The sequence below is a fragment of the Sminthopsis crassicaudata genome, chromosome 4 (genome assembly GCF_048593235.1).
Source record: "Sminthopsis crassicaudata isolate SCR6 chromosome 4, ASM4859323v1, whole genome shotgun sequence".
Classification (NCBI taxonomy): Eukaryota; Metazoa; Chordata; class Mammalia; order Dasyuromorphia; family Dasyuridae; genus Sminthopsis; species Sminthopsis crassicaudata.
In genome coordinates, this window is record NC_133620.1 from 432,594,080 (window position 1) to 432,617,917 (window position 23,838).

The 23,838-nt window shown below is 41.3% G+C and overlaps 1 protein-coding gene across 7 annotated transcripts in view; it reads left to right on the forward strand.

The window, feature by feature from the left end:
* The first annotated feature begins 11,401 nt into the window (after window positions 1-11,401).
* Window positions 11,402-23,838, forward strand: part of HIPK1 (homeodomain interacting protein kinase 1) — a 43,524-nt gene continuing 31,087 nt past the window's right edge. For 3 of the 7 annotated variants that reach the window (XM_074263112.1, XM_074263113.1, XM_074263115.1), the window contains exons 1-2: window positions 11,402-11,611; window positions 22,634-23,711. In XM_074263112.1, the coding sequence (XP_074119213.1) occupies window positions 22,636-23,711 (1,076 nt within the window). In that variant the 5' untranslated portion in view covers window positions 11,402-11,611; window positions 22,634-22,635. Of the gene's footprint in view, window positions 11,612-11,878; window positions 12,143-15,721; window positions 15,875-22,633; window positions 23,712-23,838 lie in introns of those variants that run through there. The other 4 variants (XM_074263110.1, XM_074263111.1, XM_074263114.1 and 1 more) reach the window with 2 other exon arrangements.

A 23,838-nucleotide genomic window follows, 5' to 3' on the forward strand; every position in this document is an offset into this window, starting at 1 on the left:
CAAGATCAGTTATCATAGAAATGTCTTTTGTGGTTTTCCTTTATAGGTGTCATTGTATAAATTCTCTTTTGCTTTCTTTATATGAATTTAGACAAGTTGGATGATTTTTCTGAAAATTCTCAGTATGGTTTCTTTCTATGAAATAATAGTTTTTTTTTTTTTAATTGTATAATTATAATTTTTTTTTTGACAGTACATATGCATGGGTAATTTTTTACATTATCTCTTGTACTCACTTCTTTTCTGAATTTTCCCCTCCCTCCCTTTACCCCCCCCTCCTAAATGACAGGCAATCCCATACATGTTAAATGTGTTACAGTATATCCTAGATACAATATATGTGTATAAAACAAATTTCTTGTTGCACGATAAGAATTGGATTCAGAAGGTAAAAGTAACCATGGTAGAAATACAATAGTGCAAACAGTTTACACTCAATTCCCAGTGTTCTTTCTCTGGGTGTAGCTGATTCTGTCCCTTGGACAGAATCAGCTACACCCAGAGAAAGATCAACTGGAGCTGAATTAGATCTTTATGTTGAAGATAACCACTTCCATCAGAATATATCTTCATACAGTATCATTGTTGAAGTATATAATGATCTCCTGGTTCTGCTCATTTCACTCAGCATCAGTTCATGTAAGTCTCTCCAAGCCTCTCTGTATTGATCCTGGTGGTCATTTCTTACAGAGCAATAATATTCCATAACCTTCATATGCCCTAATTTACCCAACCATTTTCCAATTGATGGGCATCCATTCATCTTCCAGTTTCTAGCAACTACAAAAAGTTTTTGGCTGCCACAAACATTTTGGCACATATAGGTCCCTTTTCCTTTAATATTTCTTTGGGATATAAGCCCAGTAGTAGCACTGCTGGATCAAAGAGTATGCAGAGTTTGATAACTTTTTGGGCATAGTTCCAGATTGCTCTCCAGAATGGTTGTATTTTTTCACAACTCCACTAACAATTTTATGCAATAATAGATTGCCTGAAGCTAGGGACTATCTTTTGCTCTTTTTTGTATCCCTAGGGCTTGGCACAGTGAGTGATTGACACATAGTGGGCACTTATTATTGTTTAATGTTTATTGATAGTAACATTTATATACCACAATTTCTCATAATATTAAAAGCACTAAACTCACCTACCTCTCAGCACGTTGATTGGATCCCCTGTGGGGAATGTATGGGAGGACACTGCCATAAGATGAGGAGTGAATATGCTGAGATCTGTATTTTGTCTGGAATAACCAAGTTAATATCCTTACATCATTGAGAACAAAGAAAAAAAATTCTCAATTTAGGTGGGAGGAGGAATGGGTGGAAAGGAAATATGCTAACATTCCATTTTAACTATTCATTGAAGAACTCATTTCTATGCTGCACAAGGACTTTATGTTACAGAATTGTTTCCAGGACCTTGTCTCCCATCAGAACATGAGCTCCTGGACGGTAGGGATTTGCTTTTGCCTTGTTTCCTAGTGATTTGCACCTCATAAGCACTTAATAAACTATCAGCTGATTTGCCTTTAAGAAGTGATTTACTTACTTAGTGGTAAGCACTGAATAAACTGTGTGTGGAACTCAGGAGAGTTTGTTACCAGCTGGCTAGCCTTTCTGTCAACCATGGAGAGCGATGTAAATATTTCTCTTAATTTTGTCTTTGACATGAGATAAACTCCTACATTTCTTTGTCTACTAGTAATGAAACATAACAACCAAATCCAAATGAATATCTTTCATACAGAATGTCAGAGTGTTGATCAGGATTGGATGGATTTGAAACAGGGATGATCCCTAGCAGAACTAGTTTGGCAGAAGAGGAAGTTCTTTTGACTTGTAGCAGTAATCGTCCCAAAATGTTATCTCTTTCATTAGAATTTGAATTCCTTGAACAATTTGGAACTATGCCCAAGGGCAATCAAATTGAGCATATCCTTTGATTCAGCAATAGATCTGTATCTCTGAGATTTAAAAAAAAAAAAAAAAAAAAAAAAAAAAAGGGAAAGGAATTAATTTTAGGTGCAAAAATATTTTATAGCAGCTCTTTTCCTGATGGCAAAATATTAGATAATGCCTACAAATTGGGGAATAACTAAACAAGTTGTAGAATACTGTTGTACCATAAGAAATAATGGACAGGTAGATTTTCAGAAAAATCTGGAAAAACTTGTACAAACTGATTCCAAGTGAAATCAGCAGAACCAGGAAAATAATGTACACTGTATCAGTAACATTGTTTAATGATTATGAATTACTCAGTTCTCAGCATCACAGTGATCCATTCACAAAGGAAAATGCTATCTACATCTAGATAAAGCTGAATCCATCAGAATGCAGATCAAGGAATACTTTTATTTTATTTTGTGTTTTTTCCTTTTGATCTGTTCTTTCACAATTGTGACTAGTATGGAGATATATTTTACATGATAGCACATGTATAACCTAGATCAAATTGCCTATTTTTAGGAAGAGAGGAGGGGAAGGGAAGGAGAAATAATTTCTTTGACTCACTCTTAATTGTGTTTAGTCTCCAATTGCTTTTTAATTCTTTAAGGGTCTTTTATTGAATAATTTTTATTGTAATATATATCAATAAATTATGCAGGTTTTTGATACTTTTTGATAAGATTTATTCCCAAATGTGGTTAGTTTTCAGATATGCAGTTGAAGAATATGTAAATTCTTTTCTAATCTCATTCAGTAATTGCCAAAGACTTATACTACCTAAATTTCCTAACGTTCTATTCAGATCTTTATCTTTTGGTTAGATTTGTCTAGGTCTGAAAGGGCTATCATAGTTTTTGTGCATCTTTATTTTTTCTTTTTTTGTTTTTTAATTCTTTTTTTCATTTTTTTCTTAATGACATGTAAACAAAAAAGTTTTACATTTAAAAAATTTTGAGTTTCAAATACTCAAGAAGGGAAGTAATTTAACATAGATTATATGTGTGTGGTCATTCAAAACAATAAATCTTTCTTAAATGGGGAAGGATTTTTCATTAGGCTGGTGTTTCCCAAACTAATTTGGCTATAATAATATAATAGAATTAACAAGACCTTGCAACTGTTTGGATATCTAGATTGAGGAAGAAAGAAGAGTTGAAGATGATTATGAACGCGATGAGGTGAGATCTTTCAAGACAGTTGTGAAAATCGAGTAAGGCTTCACCTTCTTCAGAGTTTGAGTAGGTCTGAAGGAGATTAAAGATCGAGTCTTAGGCTTAATTGCGTTCCCCTCCCATGATATCATCTCCTCCCTATTTCAGCCAAATATGGGCAACTATGTACTTATTGGTCAAATTCAATTTCGTGAGTAGATCTCGCATTTAGAATGTAAGACTCTCAGCCAATGAGGATGAGGGGATGTTTTGTATTAGGGATTAAAGGTGCTGTCCTGCCCACAGGAGGCTCTTCCTCTCTTCCATTGTCTGCCGGAAGGGTGGGACTCCCTTCTCTGGAGAATGTAAAATAAACTTTGCTTTTCCCTAGAGCTCTCTCCAGCTTTTTTTATTAAATGGTGACCTCTCACCATTTCTGTACCACACAACTATTTTAGGAATTGGAAGGATACTTTTATACTAAACAGAACTAGAGAAGATGTTATGTTTAAGGGAAAATATAAAAAATATTGGTTTTGGCTATATCGAGTTGAAGATGCCCATGAGACATCGGGTAGAGATGTCTTTTGGCAGCTGGTGATAAGAGATGAGAGCTGTATATAGAAATTTGGGGAGCCATGTTAATCCCTGGCAAAACAAAAACAAAAACAAACCCTTTGCAATTAATCTCACCAAGAGAAAAGGATGCAAGGCACACCCCAGGAGAACAGTTACCCAGAAGGGGCAGGGTATAATCACATCAAAGAAATTGAAAAGATCTGTATTGTAGGAATAGAGTAGTGACTGTGCATTGTCAGGAAAACTGAGGGAAGGGAGTTTTCACCATGAGGGGAGTGACCAATGCAATAGAAAAGGAAAGTGGCCATTCCTTTCCCTCATAAGCCTATCTTCATTCCTTTCTATACCAGATAAACTTTTCAACAGGAGTTCTGAGGGAAGTAAAGAACTGAGTCACAGGCTGAGACTTCTCCCCACATCCCAAAGGATCAAAAGTTTGTTGATCCCAGTTGGTCTGTTTCAGAAACTTTCCTCTCTGGTCCTGACAGTCTTAAAGGGGAATAAGAGAGAAGCATTATTCCTCTGGCAGTAGGTCACATGATATAGACTAATAATCTCAGCAAGCATTTATTAAGTGTTTACCATGTGTCAGGCACTATGTTAAGCCTAGGGAAAAAGAAAAAAGTTGCTGCCTCAAGAAGCTTAGATAATATATACAGAATACATACAGATAGGGGAGAGGTGTTTTGGATTCAGCTTGAATTGTCTTTAGTTCCAGTTCAGTTTTTCAATAGTGTCCAATTCTTCATGATCCTCTTTGGGGTTTTCTTGGCAAAGATACTGGGTTTGCCATTTCCTGCTCCAGCTCATTTTACAGATGAGGAAACTGAGGCAAATAGGATTAAGGGATTCATCCAGGTTCACACAGTGACTGAAGCTGGATTTGAACTGTAAGACTTCCTGATTTAAAGTCCAATGCTCAGGCCACTGTACTACCTTGGGGGCCCTGTTGAATTGGCTTTGTTAAATTTTCAGTATAAGCATTTACACTTTGAAAATGAGCAAACCAAATCAGGATTTGATGTATTGTTTTCTTGATTTTCCCAGACTTAAGTGGTAAAGGAAATAGTATTTAATACAGATTAAATGAAAGGTAGTTGTATATAGTGAGTACATATCTCCTATCTCCAGCCCATAGATAATTGCTGGTATACCTCTATATGCAAAACTGTGCCATCAAGTTTTAGATGCCCCATCTTAGCAGAAAAGCATGTAGTACAGTAAAAAGAACATTGCTTTGGGAGTGGAGAGATTTGGATTCTGGTTTTGGCCCTACCAGACTTGCTTCATGACTCAGGGAAATCATTTCTTTCTGGGAATTGCTGTTCTCATCTGTCAAAAGATGGGCTTCAATCCTTTTTTTTTTTTTTTTTTTTAATTAATTTTATAATTATACATTTTTTGACAGTATATATGCATGAGTAATTTTTTTTTTATAACATTATCCCTTGTATTCATTTTTCCAAATTTTCCCCTCCCTCCCTTTACTCCCTCCCCTAGATGACAGGCAATCTCATACATTTTACATGTAGGACCTAGATATAATATATGTGTGTAAATCCAATTTTCTTGTTGCACGTTAAGTATTGGATTCCGAAGGTGTAAGTAACCTGGGTAGATAGACAGTAGTGCTAATAGTTTACATTCAATTCCCAGTGTTCCTTCTCTGGATGTAGTTGTTTCTGTGCATCATTTATCAGCTGGAAGTGAGTTGGATCTTCTTTATGTTGAAGATATCCACTTCCATCAGAATACATCTTCATACAACATTGCTGTTGAAGTGTATAGTGATCTTCTGGTTCTGCTCATTTCACTCAGCATCAGTTCATGCAAGTCTCTCCAAATCTCTCTGTATTCATCCTGCTGGTCATTTCTTACAGAGCAATAATATTCCATAACCTTCATATATCATAATTTACCCAACCATTCTCCAATTGATGGACATCCATTCATCTTCCAGTTTCTAGCCACCTCGAAAAGAGCTACTACAAACATTTTGGCACACACAGGTCCCTTTCCAGATGGGCTTCAATCCAACAAAGAGAGGATTGGGCTGGACACTGAGCTTGCTTCATGCTCCACTATTCTGTGCTTCTGTAATGGTCAACTTGGGTTGACTCATTGTTTCTAGTTTCACAATCATCATCCTGTGCCATTCCCTTATTGTCTAAAACCCATATCCCGCCTGTGCTAACGGCAGGTCAGTCAGTAAACAGTAAGCACTTGATATAATCTAGGAACTATATTAAGTATTGATATTGTTGTTGCTTATTCTTGAAGAGGCCCATAACATCAGAAAGATAAAGCCATGACCTACAAGTGAACTAGATTTTCAGTAATGGAGGGCTGTGCAAGGTCACCAATCTCACTTTCTCTTAGGGAACCATCTGGGTTCAGCAGTAGGATACAGATCAGGATGGAGATGCACTGGAAGACCTTGGCCTTTTTAAATTAAGACCTTTAACAGGCCTCAGTTTGATTGAGGCAACAACCCATTCAATGATTAAAACTAAGTGAGAAAGAAAGGAAGCAATGGATTTTTTTTTTAACCTAATCAGAAAAGAAAAATCAATCTAGGAAGGGAAGGCCCAATAGCAAAAATAAAGATACCTCTTTTCAAAAACCATGTACAAACTATAGAATTAAATGGAAATCAACAGAGGGGACTAGAAGAGGTATCAGAAAAGTTTTCCTATAGAAGATAGAATTTTAGCTTGAATTTAAAGGAATGTAAAAAAGCCAAGAGGCAGAGATGAGGAAGGAGAGAATTCTAGACATGGGGGACAGTGATATTTTTAACCTGTGGCCAAAGCCTATTAGTATTACTATCATAATTTCCCTCAAACAAGTCCCTTCTCTGCTGATGTTGCTACCACCCTGGTGCAGGCCCTCATCTTACCCTTGAATGACTGAAATGGTCTGTGGCTTGGTCTATCTACCATGACTATTCCTGAAGACCATCTTCCACTTCCCTGGCAAAATCCCCCCAAAACTCCAAGGGCTCCCTATCACTTTTTCAGGTTCAAACACACTAGCCTCTGGCATTCAAAGCCTCCCTCCACCTCACCTTCCTGATCTTTGCTCCATCTACCTAAGATCCGACAACATAATATGGCTTCCTTGCTGTTTCTCAAACAAAACACTCCATCTTGGCTTTGGGTATTTTCACTGGCTGTCCCTCATATCTGAAATTCTCTTCATACGATTCTTGGCTTTTCTATATTCTTTTAAATCCCAGTTAAAATTCCGCCTTTTACAGGGAAAGTTTCCTGATACCTTTTTTAGTGCCCAATGTTGATTATTCCAATTAATCCTATATAGTTTGTACATAGTTGTTGACATGTTCTCTTTGAACCATGTGGTCTTTGAAAATAAGTATTGTTCTTTTGTTTTGGCCAGAAACATTGAGGGCCTTCCCCTCCCTCTCAGACTGATTAAAAAGGCCATCCTTTGCTTCATTTCTTTCTCACTTAACCTTATCACAAATGATTACTTCAATCAAACTGAGAACTCTTAAAAAGGTCTCCCACTGCATTCAGGGCCACCTTCAGTCATCCTGATCTTGATCAGATGGTTCCAGAGGAGAAAATGAAGCTGGTGACCTCTCACAAGGTAAGAATGAGGAGGAATGACATCTTGGTTTGGAGTCTGAGTAATGAAGTTTGGTACTACTTTCAATGAAATATGAAGCAAGGTTCTCAGTTGAGAGGATGAGGAAAGAGAAAAAGATTTGGAACAACCACTGTGGTGAGTTTCCCTTGTAAATTTTCCTGCTTGTCTGGATCTCCCACTCAAGAACCTGGGAAAAATCCATATGGCAGACAGTTCAAAAGTTTCCTCTTCCTCTTCATACTTGTCATATTTTCAATTGATTTAATAAGGTCCACACTATTTTCTAGTGCAGTGACTGTTATGTGACATTGGCAATGCCACTGTCAATGACTGATATTTGATAGTTCAAATATTGGTTCTGCTTATTAGCTTGTGTGACTAAACCTCACTCTGAAAAATGGGAGGTTAGGCTAGAGGACCTCTGAACTTTACTTTTTAGCTCCAAGTCTTTGATTCCAAGAGTCTCTTGAGAGGTAACATGATCTACTAAAGTGCTAGACACTGAAACAGTAAAATAATGGCTAACATTAGCACTTATGTGCCATGTATTGTACTAAGGGTTTTATAATAATCTCATTTGTTGGACCTACCTGTGGATCAAATGGAATAATGTAAATTAAGTGTTCAGCTAACCAGCACTCATCTGATTTGGTTTGGATTTTTTTCTGTAATCAGACTACACAAGGCCCCCCACCTCCTTCAAGCATGAACCCTATATACAGTATGAATTACTGTGTGCATAATCTTGGCCAGGCTGAGAATAGACAGAAAGACATGCATTGCTACTGTACTTCAGAAGCTCCAGTTTAATGACGAAGGTTTACAAAAGAATTCCAGTTTAACAACCTAAAGCAAAAACACATTCAGGTAGGGCTGCAGATGTATCATTCCGTATCATTCTGAAAAGATAGTGTGACGAGGAATTAAAAGCATGAATAGGGTGGAGTTGGAGAAGGCTTCCTGTAAGTTTAGAGAGGAAGGACAAATTACTTGAGAGGGGGAGATGGGGCAAAATCAACCGCACATGAAACATGACATTGGCTAGGAGGGATGTGGCAAAGGTGCCTTGGATTTTTTGGAATAAACCTGATAATGTCTGATAACTGTTCAGACCATGCCTCCCAGTCTAGTGTTGAAAAATAGGGTCCCTATAATTATGGCAGAGCACATCATCTGGAGTATATTTCAATTGCTAAAGGCCAGATCTAGCTTTTCTGCCCTTTTCCTCTGGATCACCAAGTTGAAATAATCATTTTCAGTTGTCTTCTAATTTCCCAGGACAGTGGAATGTGAGGACATCTCAGGACAGAGAAATATGGGAACATCTGATTTCTCACTTCCTCTCTCCTTCCTCTCCAACTCCCCCTTCCCCTGGCCTATTACCTCAGTGATCAAGATTGGTGCACTGTGTTCCTTCCTATGTTGTTTCTCAAACAGAGAGGAGGAAGTTCCTGCAAAAATCAATAAACACTAATGCCTCGTGGGACTGGGTATTCTGCTAATCCTGGTTCTCTAGAGGAAAGTACTTCCCTGTTCCCTTCATAGTGCAAGTCAAATGATTTTTCCTCCAAGAGCAATGGGACCATTTCAAACTATCTTTACAGATGGCTTGTCTGCTAAGGGAATAAGAAAATAACTCATGGCGTTTTACAATTTATAAAGCATTTGATTTAAAATTTGTGGTTATATATAAATGCCCATTTTATAGCTGAGAGAAGTGAAGGTTCCAGGGGCCTACCTAGGATAATAGGACAAGTGTCAGCAGAGATATGACTAGACTGGGCTACCAGGGACTTCTCAGAGAGCTAAAATGTAGAGCCAGTGACAGCACTCATATCTGGTAGAAACAATTCAGTCCAGTATCTACTTAGCGAGACCTCTAACATGTGTGATGGTATGACTCTGGGAGGTCACTCACCTCAGCCTTCCTCCCCACTGTACTCTCCCTACCTTCCCAGGCAGCTCTGTAAGACCATAATTTGTAGCACAGGTGCTGATTTGCATTGACAAAGGAAGTTTCCTCACTCAAAGTTCCCAGACTGTAGAAATGGCAGGGCCAGTTCAAAAAATAAAATGGCCACAACCCAGATGAGCTCCTGACTGCCCTTAGCCACAGCCTCTCCGAAGCAGCCTTGTGTGTTCTCTTATCTTTTTCCTTAGTTGAGGCAACATTCAGAGTCTCTCCTCCAATGAGGTCTTTGGTTTCTTCTGTGCTCCCTTGGGGAGATGAATTTATCTTCTCAAACATATTTCTCAGTGGTAAGAAAGATTAATTGCACCTTGGTTCTCAGTGTCACAGCTGGGGCTCTCCTTATTGCTAGGGTTCCTCCTTGTTCCAGGTCAAATGCTCTCTTCTCTATACCAAGCTGTCTTGACCTGGAACAAGGGTATAGAGGAGAGAGCATTTGACCTGGAACAAGGAGGAACCCTAGCCAAAAAAAAAAATCAAGGAATCGAAAAATACCAAGAACACCAGCGCCAGAATAAGGCTCTCTGAGTTCCAACTAGCTGTGTTAAACAAGTCAGCAGCTTCTCTGGTTTAAATTCCTCATCTGTAAATTGATTAGATTCATTGGATTAGATTTCATCTGAGGTCCTTTCCAGCTCTAAATCAGTCATCTGTGACCCTTCTCCTTTAGTTTCAGTCATTCTCCTCAACCTTCCTGAAGTTCTTCCACATTTTTCCTTCCTAAATTCAATCTCTGGCCTTTTGTACAAGTCTAAAGTCCTCAAAATTCCTTTTCAATTTCCTTCTTCTAAACCACTTCCTCCAATGTTCTTTATTTTATCATAGAAACTATTCCTTTAGAAATTGGAAGCATCAAGTCCTCCTTAACTCTCCCTTTTCCTCATCCCTCATATTCAATTAGTTGTTCTGACTTGCTGATTCTGCCACACAAATAGTCTCCTCTCCACTTACTTGGCAATGAGCAGCATTGGGCAGCTGGCGTTGGGTCCTAGGAATTGACATGCAGGAAGGACATAGATTTTCCTCCTATAGAGGTTTCCAATACACAGCCCTTGGGCACATGGGAGGGCAGCTCCTGATTAAATGTAAAAGGAGCAGCGAGGGGGTGCCATGGATTAGAGCACTAGCCCTGGAGCCTGGAGCCGAGTCCTGGCTTCCTCTCAGTCCTATATTCCTCCTCCCAGGCCGGGCTTGCACTTACTTCACTTCTCCCACTCAGAATCCCCTTCTAGTCTCATCCTGGGCACTGCTCGCTCTGGGAGGCCCCATCTCTGCAGGGGCTCCTCCCCCCTGTGGCACTTACTTGTTTATGTTATTTCCACTAGTGGAGGATGCGCTCTTTAGAAGGATAGTTCCTCTCCCTCTCTCTCTTCACTCTGCCTACTTCTCATTCCCGGGGACTTCCACCCAGAACCCCCTTTTCCTGATGCTCTCCAAGCCTTTGTCTCTACCCTCCCTTCTGCCGTTAGCATGGAGCCTCGTTGGGGGGCAGGGCCCGTGCTTCGGCCGTCCTTGGGCCCGGCACACAGTAGGCGCTTTAAAAGTGCTGCGTGGCTTGACCGGCCCCTTCCACCAGGGCCAATCAGGCCTTCATATGTGGCCCGGGTCACTCTGGCGGCCCGAGTGGGAGAAGGACGTGGGGCCGAGAGGTCAGGTGGCAAGAGTGGACACGGACAGCAAGGGGTGGGCCGTTCTTGGGGGATCCTGAGCCCGGGCCTCACAAGCGCTAGCGAGCACAGTTGGGAGGATGGCCCATGGACTAAGATCCTATACGGAAGACCCGGGAGCAGGGGGAAAGGAGCTGCTGTCCCAGAGACTCGGAGGAGGAAGCCTCCAGGAGGAGGGCTGGCCATCTTGCAGAGGTCAAGGGCCTTCTTTAGTGCTTAGCACCCTTCTAAGATACCTACGATGTCTCATCTGTCTGAGGTGACAGCACACCCCGATGCCTCCTAAACCATGTTGCCTGCTTCCCCGGGGGGCCTGTGTGTGCGTGAGTGTGTGAGTGTGTGTGTGTGTGTGCATGTGTGTTTTTTTTTGGGGGGCCGAGAAGCAGGCCTAGTCAGGCCCGATGACGTCACACTGCGCATCGGTGACGTCACACAACTGGGGCAGTTTCCCGATCGGCTCCTCCCCACTTCGGAAGGGTAAACCCGTCAGAGTTACTACCGCGGGCTCTGTAGTGAGAAGGCGCTGGCAGGCCGGCCTCACGCTCTAGACATCTAACTCGCTCCACGCTGGCTCCCCACGGAGGACCACCCACTCGCCATCGCAGGATGGCCACAGATCTAGCCGGCCGTATCATGGCGGCTTCGGCGCCGGCGCCGGCGCCGCCGATCACTTCCGCTTCTGTAGGTGTCATGGCGGCGAGGGGGCGGGCGCTTAGCTAGTAGTTCCGGCCTGGCGGGGCTGGGCTGGGGCTGGGCTTGGGCTGGCTGGCGGAATGGGGGCGGCCGCTCGGCATTCGGCTGGCTGGGCCTGGCGGCGGTGCCTGCAGAACGAGGGGCCCGGCTGTGGCCCCGGACGGGCGGAGCGGGAGGTCGAGGCGGGAGCACGGGGCTGAGGCCGCGGCAGCGGCGGCGGCGTTGGGAAGGAGCCGGAGCCGGAGCCGGAGCCGGGACCGGGACCGGGACCGGGGCCGGGGCCGGAGGCGGGATCGGGAGCGGCTGAGGCGGCGGCGGCGGCTCCCCGCCTCCCCCCGGGACGGGACGGGACGGGCGGGCGCTGGGGCGGCTCCGGGGGGCGGGGGCCCGGGGCCCGGGCCGGCTCGGGCGGGGGGGATCATGACCCGGCGGCGGGGCCCCGGATCTCTCGGCCTCCGCCTCCGCCTCCTGCTCCTCCCGGCAGCCCCAGCCCGCGGCTGAGACCCAGACCCACCGGCGGTGAGTGCGGGCGGGGGGCGGGAGGCGGCCGTCCTGAGGCTCGGCCCGGGCCCGGCTCCGTATGGGCTCGCTCACCCCGCGGGGCTGAGGGACGCCGGGGAACCCCCTGGCCGAGGTCCCTACTCGGTGGTTCCCGGGGGACTAGCGGGCGGCGGGGTGCTCGGGGCCGCCGGGGCCCCTTCCCCAACTCCTGGCTCCGGCTCGCGCCCCGGGCCTGGGCGGGGAGGGGAAGGGAGGCCCCTGTGCCTGGCAACAAACCCTCGGCTCCCTCCAGTTTGTTGTGGTAACCGAGATGCGCCGCCGGCCAGGGCTGGCCCGCGGGGTTCCCCCGAGTGGGCGAGGGTGGGGGTGGAGGCTGGCGAGGGACAGCTCTCCCCCCTCTTCCCCTCCCCCCAGCCCCTTGGGTCCTTCCAGACCCGGGCCCTGGAGCCCGTGTCAGCTCCCCGGGGGGGGCGGTAATAAGAGCGGCATCACGTTTTCCATCCCAGATGATCTCATGGACTTGGGAAGCATCAATTAGAGCAGCCCCCAGCCCCCGAGGCCCTTCCTCTCACCCCTCAAAGCAGCCTCCACTTCCCCTTTTAGAGACCCCCCAAAAAAATCTGTCTGAGAGGACCGTGTCAGAAAGGGAGGCTGCTTGTAGGCCCCCCTCTTCCCTCCCTCCCCCCTGCGTAGCTGGAGAGAATCCTCACCACCCTCCTCCCAACCTAGTGGGCTTAAATTATGTGGCCGCCCCAAGACCCTACAATTTTGCCCTTGTTTACGTAAAAGTTATTTTTGATTCCTGACTGCCTTCAGTTCCCCCCTTCCCCCCAAGATGACTGAGGATAAGGAAGGGATGACTTTACTTGCTTGGTTGATGGCTCTCAGGTCTATTCCAGACCAGAAAAACAATGTAAAATCAATTTAAGATTGCTTTTCACAGTAACTCATTCAGTGACATCTCATCATTTGGTTAGAGAGTAACCAAAACTCTCTAGAATTGTTTAGGTTACTGAACAATTGCATTTGATAGAGCTTCCTTCCTGGGGACTTCCCTATACAAGGGCTGAAATTACATCCTCCCAAAAAAGTATCATGCGCATCGTCATTGATTGTAAGAGATCATAATGAGATTTGGTATTGAAGAGCTTTTGCTAGGATAACTTTTGGAAGCAGAGATCTTCAGGGCTAATAAAATTGAGAACCTTATGCTGCATGAACAAAGAAGCTTTTAGTGACAAAGTATTCTTGTGTGTACATAACTTAATAATGATACAGCTTCTATTATTCTCTGGGCTAATTGGTTTTATTGATTTTAGGACAAGTTAATTTGTAACATAAACTCAGAATCAAACCAGAATTCCTTTTAAAGAAAATTTACAAGTTCACATAATTCTAGAAAACAGAATCTCAGTGTTTTTTTTTTTTTTTTTTTTTTAAAGCATATCTAGTCTAATAGTGTATAAGTAGAAACCAGTGAACCAAACCAGCCTGGTTAAATATTTCATAGTATTTGTGTACCTTTTGTTAAGTGTTATATACATTGTTGCAGGGACCTTGTGGTATTATGACCTCTCCAGTCTGGTTGCAACATACCTTTCCACCCTTGTCTTTATAATCTGTTGCCTTGCACATGCCCCGATCTCTGTGACCTACCTACTTTCTGCAATGAACATCAAGAGCTGCTTTCTCCTCCCTTCCTCCCTCTCCCATCCACGAAGCCCTACCCAGCCTTAAAGGCCTACTTAAAATGGCACACATCTCTCTCCCCATGAAGTGGTTTCCTCATTCCTCCCAGCTAGTTGTAATGTTGCCTGTTTGTCTAGCCCCTCTCCCCCAGTGCCTTGCACATAGGCACTTAAATGCATAATGAATTGACTCATTGGAGTTCATAACTCTATATATTTAACTTGAACACAAGCCCTCCCTTCTCCATGGATAATTTTACTCTTGTCCGCTTAGTAGAATTGAGCAGCTCTTGAAAGAGTGACCACATTTATTTGCTGCCTTCTTTCAACTCACATAGAGGTACCTCCCATCTTATTTCAGACCCTTATCCCCTCTTGCTTACAATAATGTAATAGTCTCCTTTCCTTTTTTAAAGTCCTTTTGTTTTCCAGTCCATCTTAAGCATAGCTGCTGAAATAATTATCCCAAATCACATGCCTGCCCATGTCCTTTCTGTGGCCCCAAGCCTTCAGTGGTTTCTTATTGGCATTAGCATAAAATGCAAACATCTCAACCTGGCTTTTAGGACCCTCCACAGGTTGACTCTAAACAATCTCTCCACCCTTCCCTTATAATTAATTACTCCCCTTTATACATTTTACATTCTAGCTGAACTGGACTCCCAAGCACCCCATCTTCTGACTGCCTTTTCACAGCTGGCTTCATGTCTGGAACATACCCTCCTCTATGCCTCAGAATTCTGATTTTCCTTCTGGGCTTAGCATGGGTACCTCACAGAAGGAAGCTTTCTATGATTGCCCAGTAGTTGGTGGTACTCTTTGTCAAATTACTATTTTCAGTTATGCTTCTGTGGCTCTGCCCTTACCTCCTTTTCCTCTTTCCTTTTCCCACTCGAATTTCTTGTGAAGACTACTTTAAAACTTTGTCTGTTTTGGGATTATTCCCTTCTGGGAGGAAATGAGCATTTATATATTGCCTAAGTGCTAAGCATTTTCTAAACAACCTTGCAAGGAAGGTGCAATTATCCCCATTTACAGTTGAGGAAACTTGAGGCAGACAGATTTAGTATTTTTTGTTCATAGTCATGCAACTCAAAAATATCTGAGGTCAGATTTGAACTTAGTCTGTCTTTAGGCCCAAAGTTCTATCCACTATACCATCATCTGCTTCATTCACATATGAGCTTGCACATAATAGGTACTTAATGTTTGTTAAATTAAATGTGCCCTATCTCCATCCCATTTTACGAAGGAGGAGAGAACTGAACCTTAAAAATTTTAAGTGATTTATCCAAAGTCACTCATAAGTGTCAGGTTCAAGATTCTAACTTTTTTTTCCTGACTTAAATTCAGTTCTTTTTCTACCATGTTATCCTTTCTTTTATATTTATGTAAATTTATAGCATAACTATTATTGTTTTACATGCCTAATCATCTCTAGCCAATTTAAGCAGATTGAAAGCAGAGATGCTGTCCAGTATATGTAGCAGGTGCTAAGTAAATATTTGCAAACAATGGCATTGGGATCTTCAGAAGCTCCTGTTGTTGGTCATATACCTGTATTGTTTGTGGTCATCTTTTTGTTTGGCCTGCTATCTTCTATCTTTCTCTTTCTTACCTTCTCTGTTAGTCTTTTTTTGTTGTATCTTCTGGGGTAATTTTACTCAAATACTGTTCAGTCATCTCTTGGTCCTTGAAAACCCAGCTCTCTCAAGCCTGAGGCCTCCTCCATCAGCTGGTGTTCCTGCACACCTCATTTTATGTCTTTTAATTCTGTATACTCTTATGTGTTCATGTGTCTAGATATCTCCTTAACAAAGTTGTACTACTTTTGTAATCACCAGAAATACTTATTAAGTACCTACTTTGCGCTAGACCCGAGGACATAAAGACAAAAATAAAGTTCCTATTCTCAAGGATCTTGGAATTTGGAGGAGAAACAATATGCACACATTTAAGGAAATCCAAAATGTGATCTGCAAGCATATGTTAAACACCTGCTCTGTCCTGTCATTAGTGCTGGGCCTACAAAGGACAGATGTGATTCCTATCTTCCCTAAAGGTAGGAGCTCATCTTTTAGTAGCAAAAGACTATAGGTAACATATCTATGTGAATGCAAAATCCATGCAATACAAATGGAAGGAAGGGCACCAGGAAAACCTGTGTGGGAGGGTGGGATTAGAGCAGAATCTTGAAAAAAAAAAGGTGGGGGTAAAGGTGAGGAAGCAGAGAATCCTAAGCATGGTGGGGGGACAGCCAGTGAAAAAGGCATCAAGTCAGGTGTTGCAATGTCCTGTGTGAGGAAGTACAAAGGGGCAGTGTGGCTGGATTATAGAATGAATGGAGAGAAGAAAATGTAAGAAGACTGGAAAGGCAGATTGTGAAGGGCTTTGAATGCCAGACAAAGAGGATTTTATAGTTGGTCTTGGAGGAGAAAGGAGGTACTGGAGCTTATTGAAAAGGGAGTAGGGCAGAGACATGGTCAGAAGAGCACGTTGGGAAATGTAACAAATTTCCAGGGGAGAGCACAAGTCTAAGGAGGACAATGTGTTAGCCATAGAAGAGGGATTCAGAGGGCACAAGGATTGCCCAGAGAAGGGGCAATATAGGAATGCATCTAGAATGCAACATACCTTCATAAAACCTAATGTGATCAACAAGAACTAGGGCCTAACTTCCAGTCTCAGCTTTGCCATTAGCTGTTTACTTCAGTTTAGTAATCTTTACTGGGGCTGGGCAAGATAATAGGGGTTCTTAACTCTTTGTGTCATGGGTCTCTGGCTGGCTGGGAAAGCTTATACATTTTTCTCAGAATATTTTTAAATGCATAAAATACATAGAATTACAAAGAAAGTCAGTTATGTTAAAATTTAGCTGTTAAAAATTTTGTAGATCCCAGGACTAGATCTCTTAAAGTTTCTTTCAGCTCTAAGAATTAATTCTAAGAATCTGTAAGATTGGCCTCATGCATCTTGCATCCCACCAATCTCCTGCCAGCATTCTCTGATCTAGCCAAGTAAATCTCTTGCTGTTCTTTGTTTTCCCTCCTTCCATTTCAGTTTACATATCTGCTTAGTTCATGTTCTCAAAACTGTCTCTTTCCTCTGCCAAGCTGTTGTAAAATTATTCAAGTTCAGTCTTCCTCAGGCCTTTCTGGACTAATCTGGGCAAGGTCTTCACACAGTTTGGCCTTCTCATTTGTTAATAAGATGCTAAGATAACTGTCCCTGACTTATTTTTTTTTTTTTTAATTAAAAAAAAATTGATCTTAAACATACTAAAGAGATAAAAAATTCTATATGTAAAGAACAGAAAAAGAAGAGTTGTACATGCAACCAGAGCCACACAAAAGCTCAGCTTCTTTTTTAGCTATGCCACAGCTTCAACATGTTCTTTTTAAAACTGTCCTGCTTGTCCATTTTCCTGCTATCACTAGTCTTTTGTATGTGTATAAATCACGCTTAATTAGCTTGGCAAATTATTTTAGAATGTGCTGTCCTGTGGATATAAATTTTCATTTCACATTTTCTGAGAAGAGGTACTGAATTTATTTCAGAAAGAAATAATCTGCCTGAAAGGAAAGCAGCTCTTATCTAGATAATGAAAAATAGCTTTGCATAAGACCACATAAAACAATAGAAACACCATAGGACTATGGATCTAATTTATTTACAGGAATTTCTGACCACTCTAAACTCTGGTTCATATGTCCACTGGGGGGAAGTGGTTTTTATTTTTTTTTGTTTTCAGATGGTTCCATTTGTGGGGTAATTCTGAAAGGAAGGGGGATAGGGGAAGTTTGTTTTATTCAAATTAAAGTCTTGGTTTTCAAACCTCCTTTTTGCATTTCTACATTCAAAACCTGTGTGTGCACACGTTTCCTCATTTCTCTGTCCTCTCCATATGGTAATTTCTTCTCCCCTCCCATATGGTAATTTTTTGATGGGCTTGGCGAGAATAACATTTCTTTAGTTTATTTGAAAATACTTCTGAGATATCCTTTAGTATTAGAGAAAATGTTTTGTAAAAAGTCTTGAGTCTTTGATTTTATTTCTATTTCTTTTGATTCCTCTGGTGACCCTGAGAGCAATTACTTAGAAGTGACTCATTTAACCGTAATTTCTTAATGTCCTAGGTTTTAAAGATGGGAGAAATTTTACTTTCCATCTGTGCCAGTCTGCCCCCTTTCCTCCTTCCCCTCCCACAGAAGGTTGAATTCTGGGGGCTCTGAGCTTCACAAATCCTACTAGTTTTATAGGCATTTAAAGGGATCCTAGCTTCACTTGTGTCAGCCTGAGCACTCCCATGTAATTTAAAGATGGGTATAGCTCTGTTGTTTGTAGTAAACAAATTTTAGTGAAAAGAATCTTAGTGGTTTTCTAAAGAAGCTTCTTTTTGTTCCCCTAGTACACTTGCCCTTTACTTACCTGGCTTATCATTGTAAATGCTCACTCTTGTTTATCCCCAGCTGCTAGTGGAGTATAGATTACATGCTTATATTTATGAATCTACATGTATACAAATACATGAGTAGTGATAGGGAAACAAAGCTAAAAAGATTTGTTATAGATATTTTAGGTTACCATCTTGCCACTTTTGGGAAAGAAGGCACTGAATAGAAGTGGTGGAAACATGAATATGTTAGTTTCTAAAAAGATATAAATTATTAAGGACTATATTATAATAAGATTATAAAGAATTTTTTTTTTTTGAGGAATATTCTTTCAATTCAGGATTTTTTTTTTTTTTTGACTCCTTGGTTCCTGTTCCTAAAAATAAATAATCATTGTCAAAAAATAAATCAGTTTGTGAAGAGTGTATATTTGGATTTTTGAGGAAGGGGCCCTGGTCACAGATACATTTTTGAACACTACTTTATTAGAAGACCAGGATGAAAGTGATACAGGCTTGTGATCTCTGGTATTTGAGAGATCACTCACATGGATCTACTGCTAGAGTCTTTGCAAAGGAGGCCTTTTCAGACTTGTACTTCATTGGTGACAGTGAAATTCCTTTTGGCCTTTCAACCTCAGATTACAATTGACTCTTAAAGAGTAACTTTGTAAATCTTAATGTATCTTGATAAAATGATGGAAGGTGAATCTTGAGGTTTGAAAAGAAGATACTTATTTCAAGAAGATACTTATTTTGAGAATTAGTTTTCTATAAGTAAGAATTATTTTAAGCATTTTCATCTAAATTGAGCATTTCAAGACCTTTTCTTCGTTAGTTTTGGTGCCCATAACCTAAATTGGAGGGTTACCTTCCATGTGGAGTTGAGGGAGCCTCTAGCTGAGGGAGCCTGGAAATTTTTTTAGTCTATGTCTGGAATCTGTTGGTCCTAGCAGAATTTGAGTGGTCTTAAAGGAATGTGATGATGCTTTTTTTCCTGGGCAGTTATGATTGTGTTTTTCTCTGTTCCACCCTGCCATGTTTTAAATACTATATGACAGTGGGGAGAAGGAAAAACTCAGCTAGCAAAAATGTAGAAGGTACCAGCTAAGATTTGGGGGGGGGGTAAGAGAGAGGTTTTCTGGTATTTTGATACTGAATAAATAGAGCATTTTGTTTCGATTGTAAAGCAAGTGAAACACTTCTAGTTGAAAATCTTGACAATGTTACACTGGGCGAGTAAGGTTGTCATCTAATTTTTGGAGTTGCATTTTACCCAAACCTCCTTCAGTGGGATTATTAGTTCCTGCATTGTGTATTGGAACCATCAATTTATTTCACTAAGTAAGAATTATTTTCATGTACAAACTTAGAACTGAAATATTTCCAATATTTCACTGGCAATACTTAACATAGAAAATTTGTAATCCTTAAGGATCTTTTTTTTTTCCTTGGGTACAGGTCTTTTGATGTAAAGTTTGCTTACCTGTGGTACCATTAAAAAAAAATGTATTAGTTTACACGTTACTTGAATTAATCTTCCATTTCAGGAAAGTCAATTTTAGTACAAGTATTTTTAAATCTTCTACTGTGGGGTAAGACTGTGGGTTAGTTACTATTAATCTTTCAGAGCTTCAGTTTCCTAGTCTGTGAAACAAGAATGAAAATATTTGTGTTACTTGTTACCCTAGTATTGTTGTGAGGAAGGCACCTTTGTAAACCTTAAAGTGCAATAGAAATGTGAATTGCTAGTTATTATGTTGTCCACATATCTAGGCATAGCTGTAAATTGGATACTTTATATTCATATTATTTAGGTAAATACTTATGTATTTGTTTTTAAAGCTTGTGTTTATATTTTGATTAGAGATGAGCAGATCATCAAATGGGAAGAAAAGTCCATTTTGAATCTCCCTCCCCCCATTTCATTGTTCTAAAACCGTTTGGCTTAGATAAGAAATGATCCTGTAAATGTTTTCCAAAGTTTTTTTTTTTTTTTTTTTTATTTAGTTGGTTTCACTATTAGACATGAAATAAAATGACTTGTAAGTTTCAAAAAGTGGGAAAATATTAGTGAGTTTAGCTTTTGAGTATTATAAATGTAACGAAAGGCCAACCTGAATTGCCTTTAGAGTGTTGTACAATTCCTTCATTTATAAGCATGTCATGTGAACTATGTAAAACTTTTTTCCCCTTAAATTAAAAAAATAACAATTTTAGAAACTGAAAGCTGAGGTTGTTTGTCATTCCTGCAGCTTAGGCCTAATACAGATGGTTTTCAGTTGTATTCAAGCCCAGAGAAATGTACACAATTGCTTTCTGATGTTCTGTAACATCCTTTGTCATGCTTCCTTCCTGGTTGTTCTGTGACTAGTAAAACTATTATGTATACTGAAATGGAGACTTTTCTCTAAAGCTTAGATCTTTATAGACTTTTCCTTGATCAATTGAATTATAGAAATGCTTATTCTAGGCTCCAAGTCCTGAGGTTTCTGATCAAAGTCTACATCTTGAGTATTCAAGTAGTGAAATGTTGTTGCTCCAAATTAAGGGAGGGCAGGTTATCCTTTTGCAGATTTATTAGTTTCTTTCCTCCTGAAGTACTTTGCTTACAACTGTTTTCCTGGGTGCTAGTTTCATTTAAATAAAAGTGTTTTAGGTCTTCCTGGGAATATGTATATTTAAACAGAAGCAGAAAAAAAAAAGGGTATTGTCATGGTCAGAGTAATGTCTGTGGCCTGGAGATTCAAGTCAGTGTTCATTAAGCATCTGTATATTATGCTTTGGGGATATTCCTGCAAAGTGAGACTGCTGCCTTTGGGGACCTTGCATCCTACTAAAGGAATTCTTTGGATTCACAAATATATCTAAGTAGGATGTATTTGGAGTAAAATGCCCAGTGGTTTGTGGGAGGCAGTAATTATTGGGATAATTTGTTGAGTCATTTCAATAGTGGCTGACTCTTGGTGACTTCATTTGGGGTCTTCTGGCAAAGATATTGGAGTGGTTTGCCATTTCCTTCATCTGAGGCAAACAGGATCAAGTAACTTAGTGAGACCAGATTTGAACTCTGGTCTTTCTGGCCCACTGCTCTATCTACTATCTACTAAGAGGAGGAGAGATGAAGGGGGAGTAGCACAGCTTCAGAATTTGGAAGGTCTTGTGGAGGGGATGGGCAAGTAGGCCCTTTTGGCTGAGAGTGATCTGGAATCAACTTGTAAAGATAAGTTGGGACTAGAGCCTATAGGGTTTTCAGTGTGAGCCAGGCAGTCGACAGCCATCAGAGAAGGAGGGGCACGTGGTCAGAGCTATGCTTCAGGGATATCCATTTGTCAGCGGTGTGCATGTGGAATGACAGGAGGGTACTGGATCAATCAGGAAACTAATACACTAGTAAGATGAGAAGAAAAAATGACATTTTGTGAATTCATAAGAAAACAGAGTTGTTAAACTCAAATAAAAAGGCCACTAAACCATACTTTAGGTTCCCTACAGGCTATTTGGTGACTTAGAAAATCATATATCAATATTACTTCTGTTTTTACTGTATCTTAATTTATATTGTTAAATATTTCCTGTTCAGTTTCTTCTAGTTGGGGCTGCAGTGGTAGGGATTGCAGGCCTGTTTCTGAGACCTCTTAGAAGTTCTTTAATCTTATCTCTCATTACTAATCTCCTTATACAACTATTTGCATTTCTTTTATAACGCTATTTGGTTACCTCTGCTCTGGAGATTTGAAACATATACCATTTATCCATGGTATTTATTAATGTAAATATAATAATACATATAAATAATGTTAATATAACAAAATTTTTATTAAATGCCTGCTGTGTGTGCAGGGCAAAGTAAGATACCTAGGGTGATAGAGTTTAGCTAACGTTCCTATCCTCATAGTTTACCAACTAGTAAAGAATTGAAGACTAATAATGTGTTTTCAGAAATATTTGTTTTAGTATATTTGCGTGTGTGTCTCTGTGTATGGGTGTATGTATGGGACAATTTGTTAGAGACCTAATTAGGTGAAAAGCTTTATCCTTCTACAGTAGGAAAAAAGTGTTTTGATGAGAATATGTTCTAAGCAAGTATAGTCCCAAAGAAGAGAAGCCATTTCTTCCCATCTCTTTGCAGAGACAGAACCATTAAGGATGTAGAATACTAGAATTGTCAGACTTTTCTGATATGTTGGAGGGATGACTTGGGAAGGGGAGAAACTGATATTAGGAAATAGAAAAGCATTGATAACATTTTATTTAGAAAAGAAAAAAAGATGCTTAAAAACTAGATCAAAAAGGTATGAATTGCTACAGAGCAGAAAGGTGTATGCTTTCAGAATTTTCTAAAAGAAGTTTGTTTCCATGCTAGCTCAAAGTGTGCTAGTCAAGAATCTTGCTAATGCCTCTTCTGTCTCTCGGTTGTCTCTCTAGGTATGGCATCACAGCTGCAGGTGTTCTCCCCCCCGTCAGTCTCGTCGAGTGCCTTCTGCAGTGCAAAGAAACTGAAAATAGAGCCTTCTGGCTGGGATGTTTCAGGACAGAGCAGCAACGAAAAGTATTATACCCACAGCAAGAACCTCTCAGCCACACAAGGGCAAGCCAACTCCTCTCACCAGGTGACAAGTTTCAACCTCCCCTCTTACGACCAGAGCCTCCTCCTGCCAGCTCCCACAGTGGAGCATATCGTGGTCACGGCCGCTGACAGCACGGGTGGTGCTGCCACCACATCCTTCCAGAGCAGCCAGACCCTCACTCACAGAGGCAACGTTTCTTTGCTGGAACCTTATCAAAAATGTGGATTGAAAAGAAAAAGTGAGGAGGTGGACAGCAACGGTAGCGTGCAAATCATAGAAGAACATCCCCCTCTCATGCTGCAGAACAGGACCGTGGTGGGTGCCGCTGCCACGACCACCACCGTGACCACCAAGAACAGCAGTTCCAGCGGAGAAGGGGATTACCAGCTGGTCCAGCACGAAATCCTTTGCTCCATGACCAACAGTTACGAAGTCCTAGAGTTCTTGGGTCGGGGGACATTTGGGCAGGTGGCCAAGTGCTGGAAGCGGAGTACCAAGGAAATTGTCGCGATTAAGATCTTGAAAAACCATCCTTCCTATGCCCGACAGGGCCAGATTGAAGTGAACATCCTTTCCCGCCTAAGCAGTGAGAATGCTGATGAATACAATTTTGTCCGTTCTTATGAGTGCTTCCAGCACAAGAATCACACCTGCCTTGTGTTTGAGATGTTGGAACAGAACTTGTATGATTTCCTAAAGCAGAACAAGTTTAGTCCACTGCCGCTGAAGTATATCCGCCCGATCCTACAGCAGGTGGCCACTGCTCTGATGAAGCTCAAGAGTCTTGGCCTGATCCATGCCGACCTAAAGCCAGAAAACATCATGCTGGTAGATCCTGTGCGGCAGCCATACCGCGTGAAGGTCATTGACTTTGGCTCTGCCAGTCATGTATCCAAAGCTGTGTGCTCCACCTACTTACAGTCCCGGTACTACAGGCAAGTGTCGATCCCCATTCGACAGGATTAGAGAGCCACTCTTAAAACACACACTGCGTAGAGCACTAGAATCATTTCTATCAATACAACATAAAAGCCTGTGGTGATAGATGGTATCTCACAGATG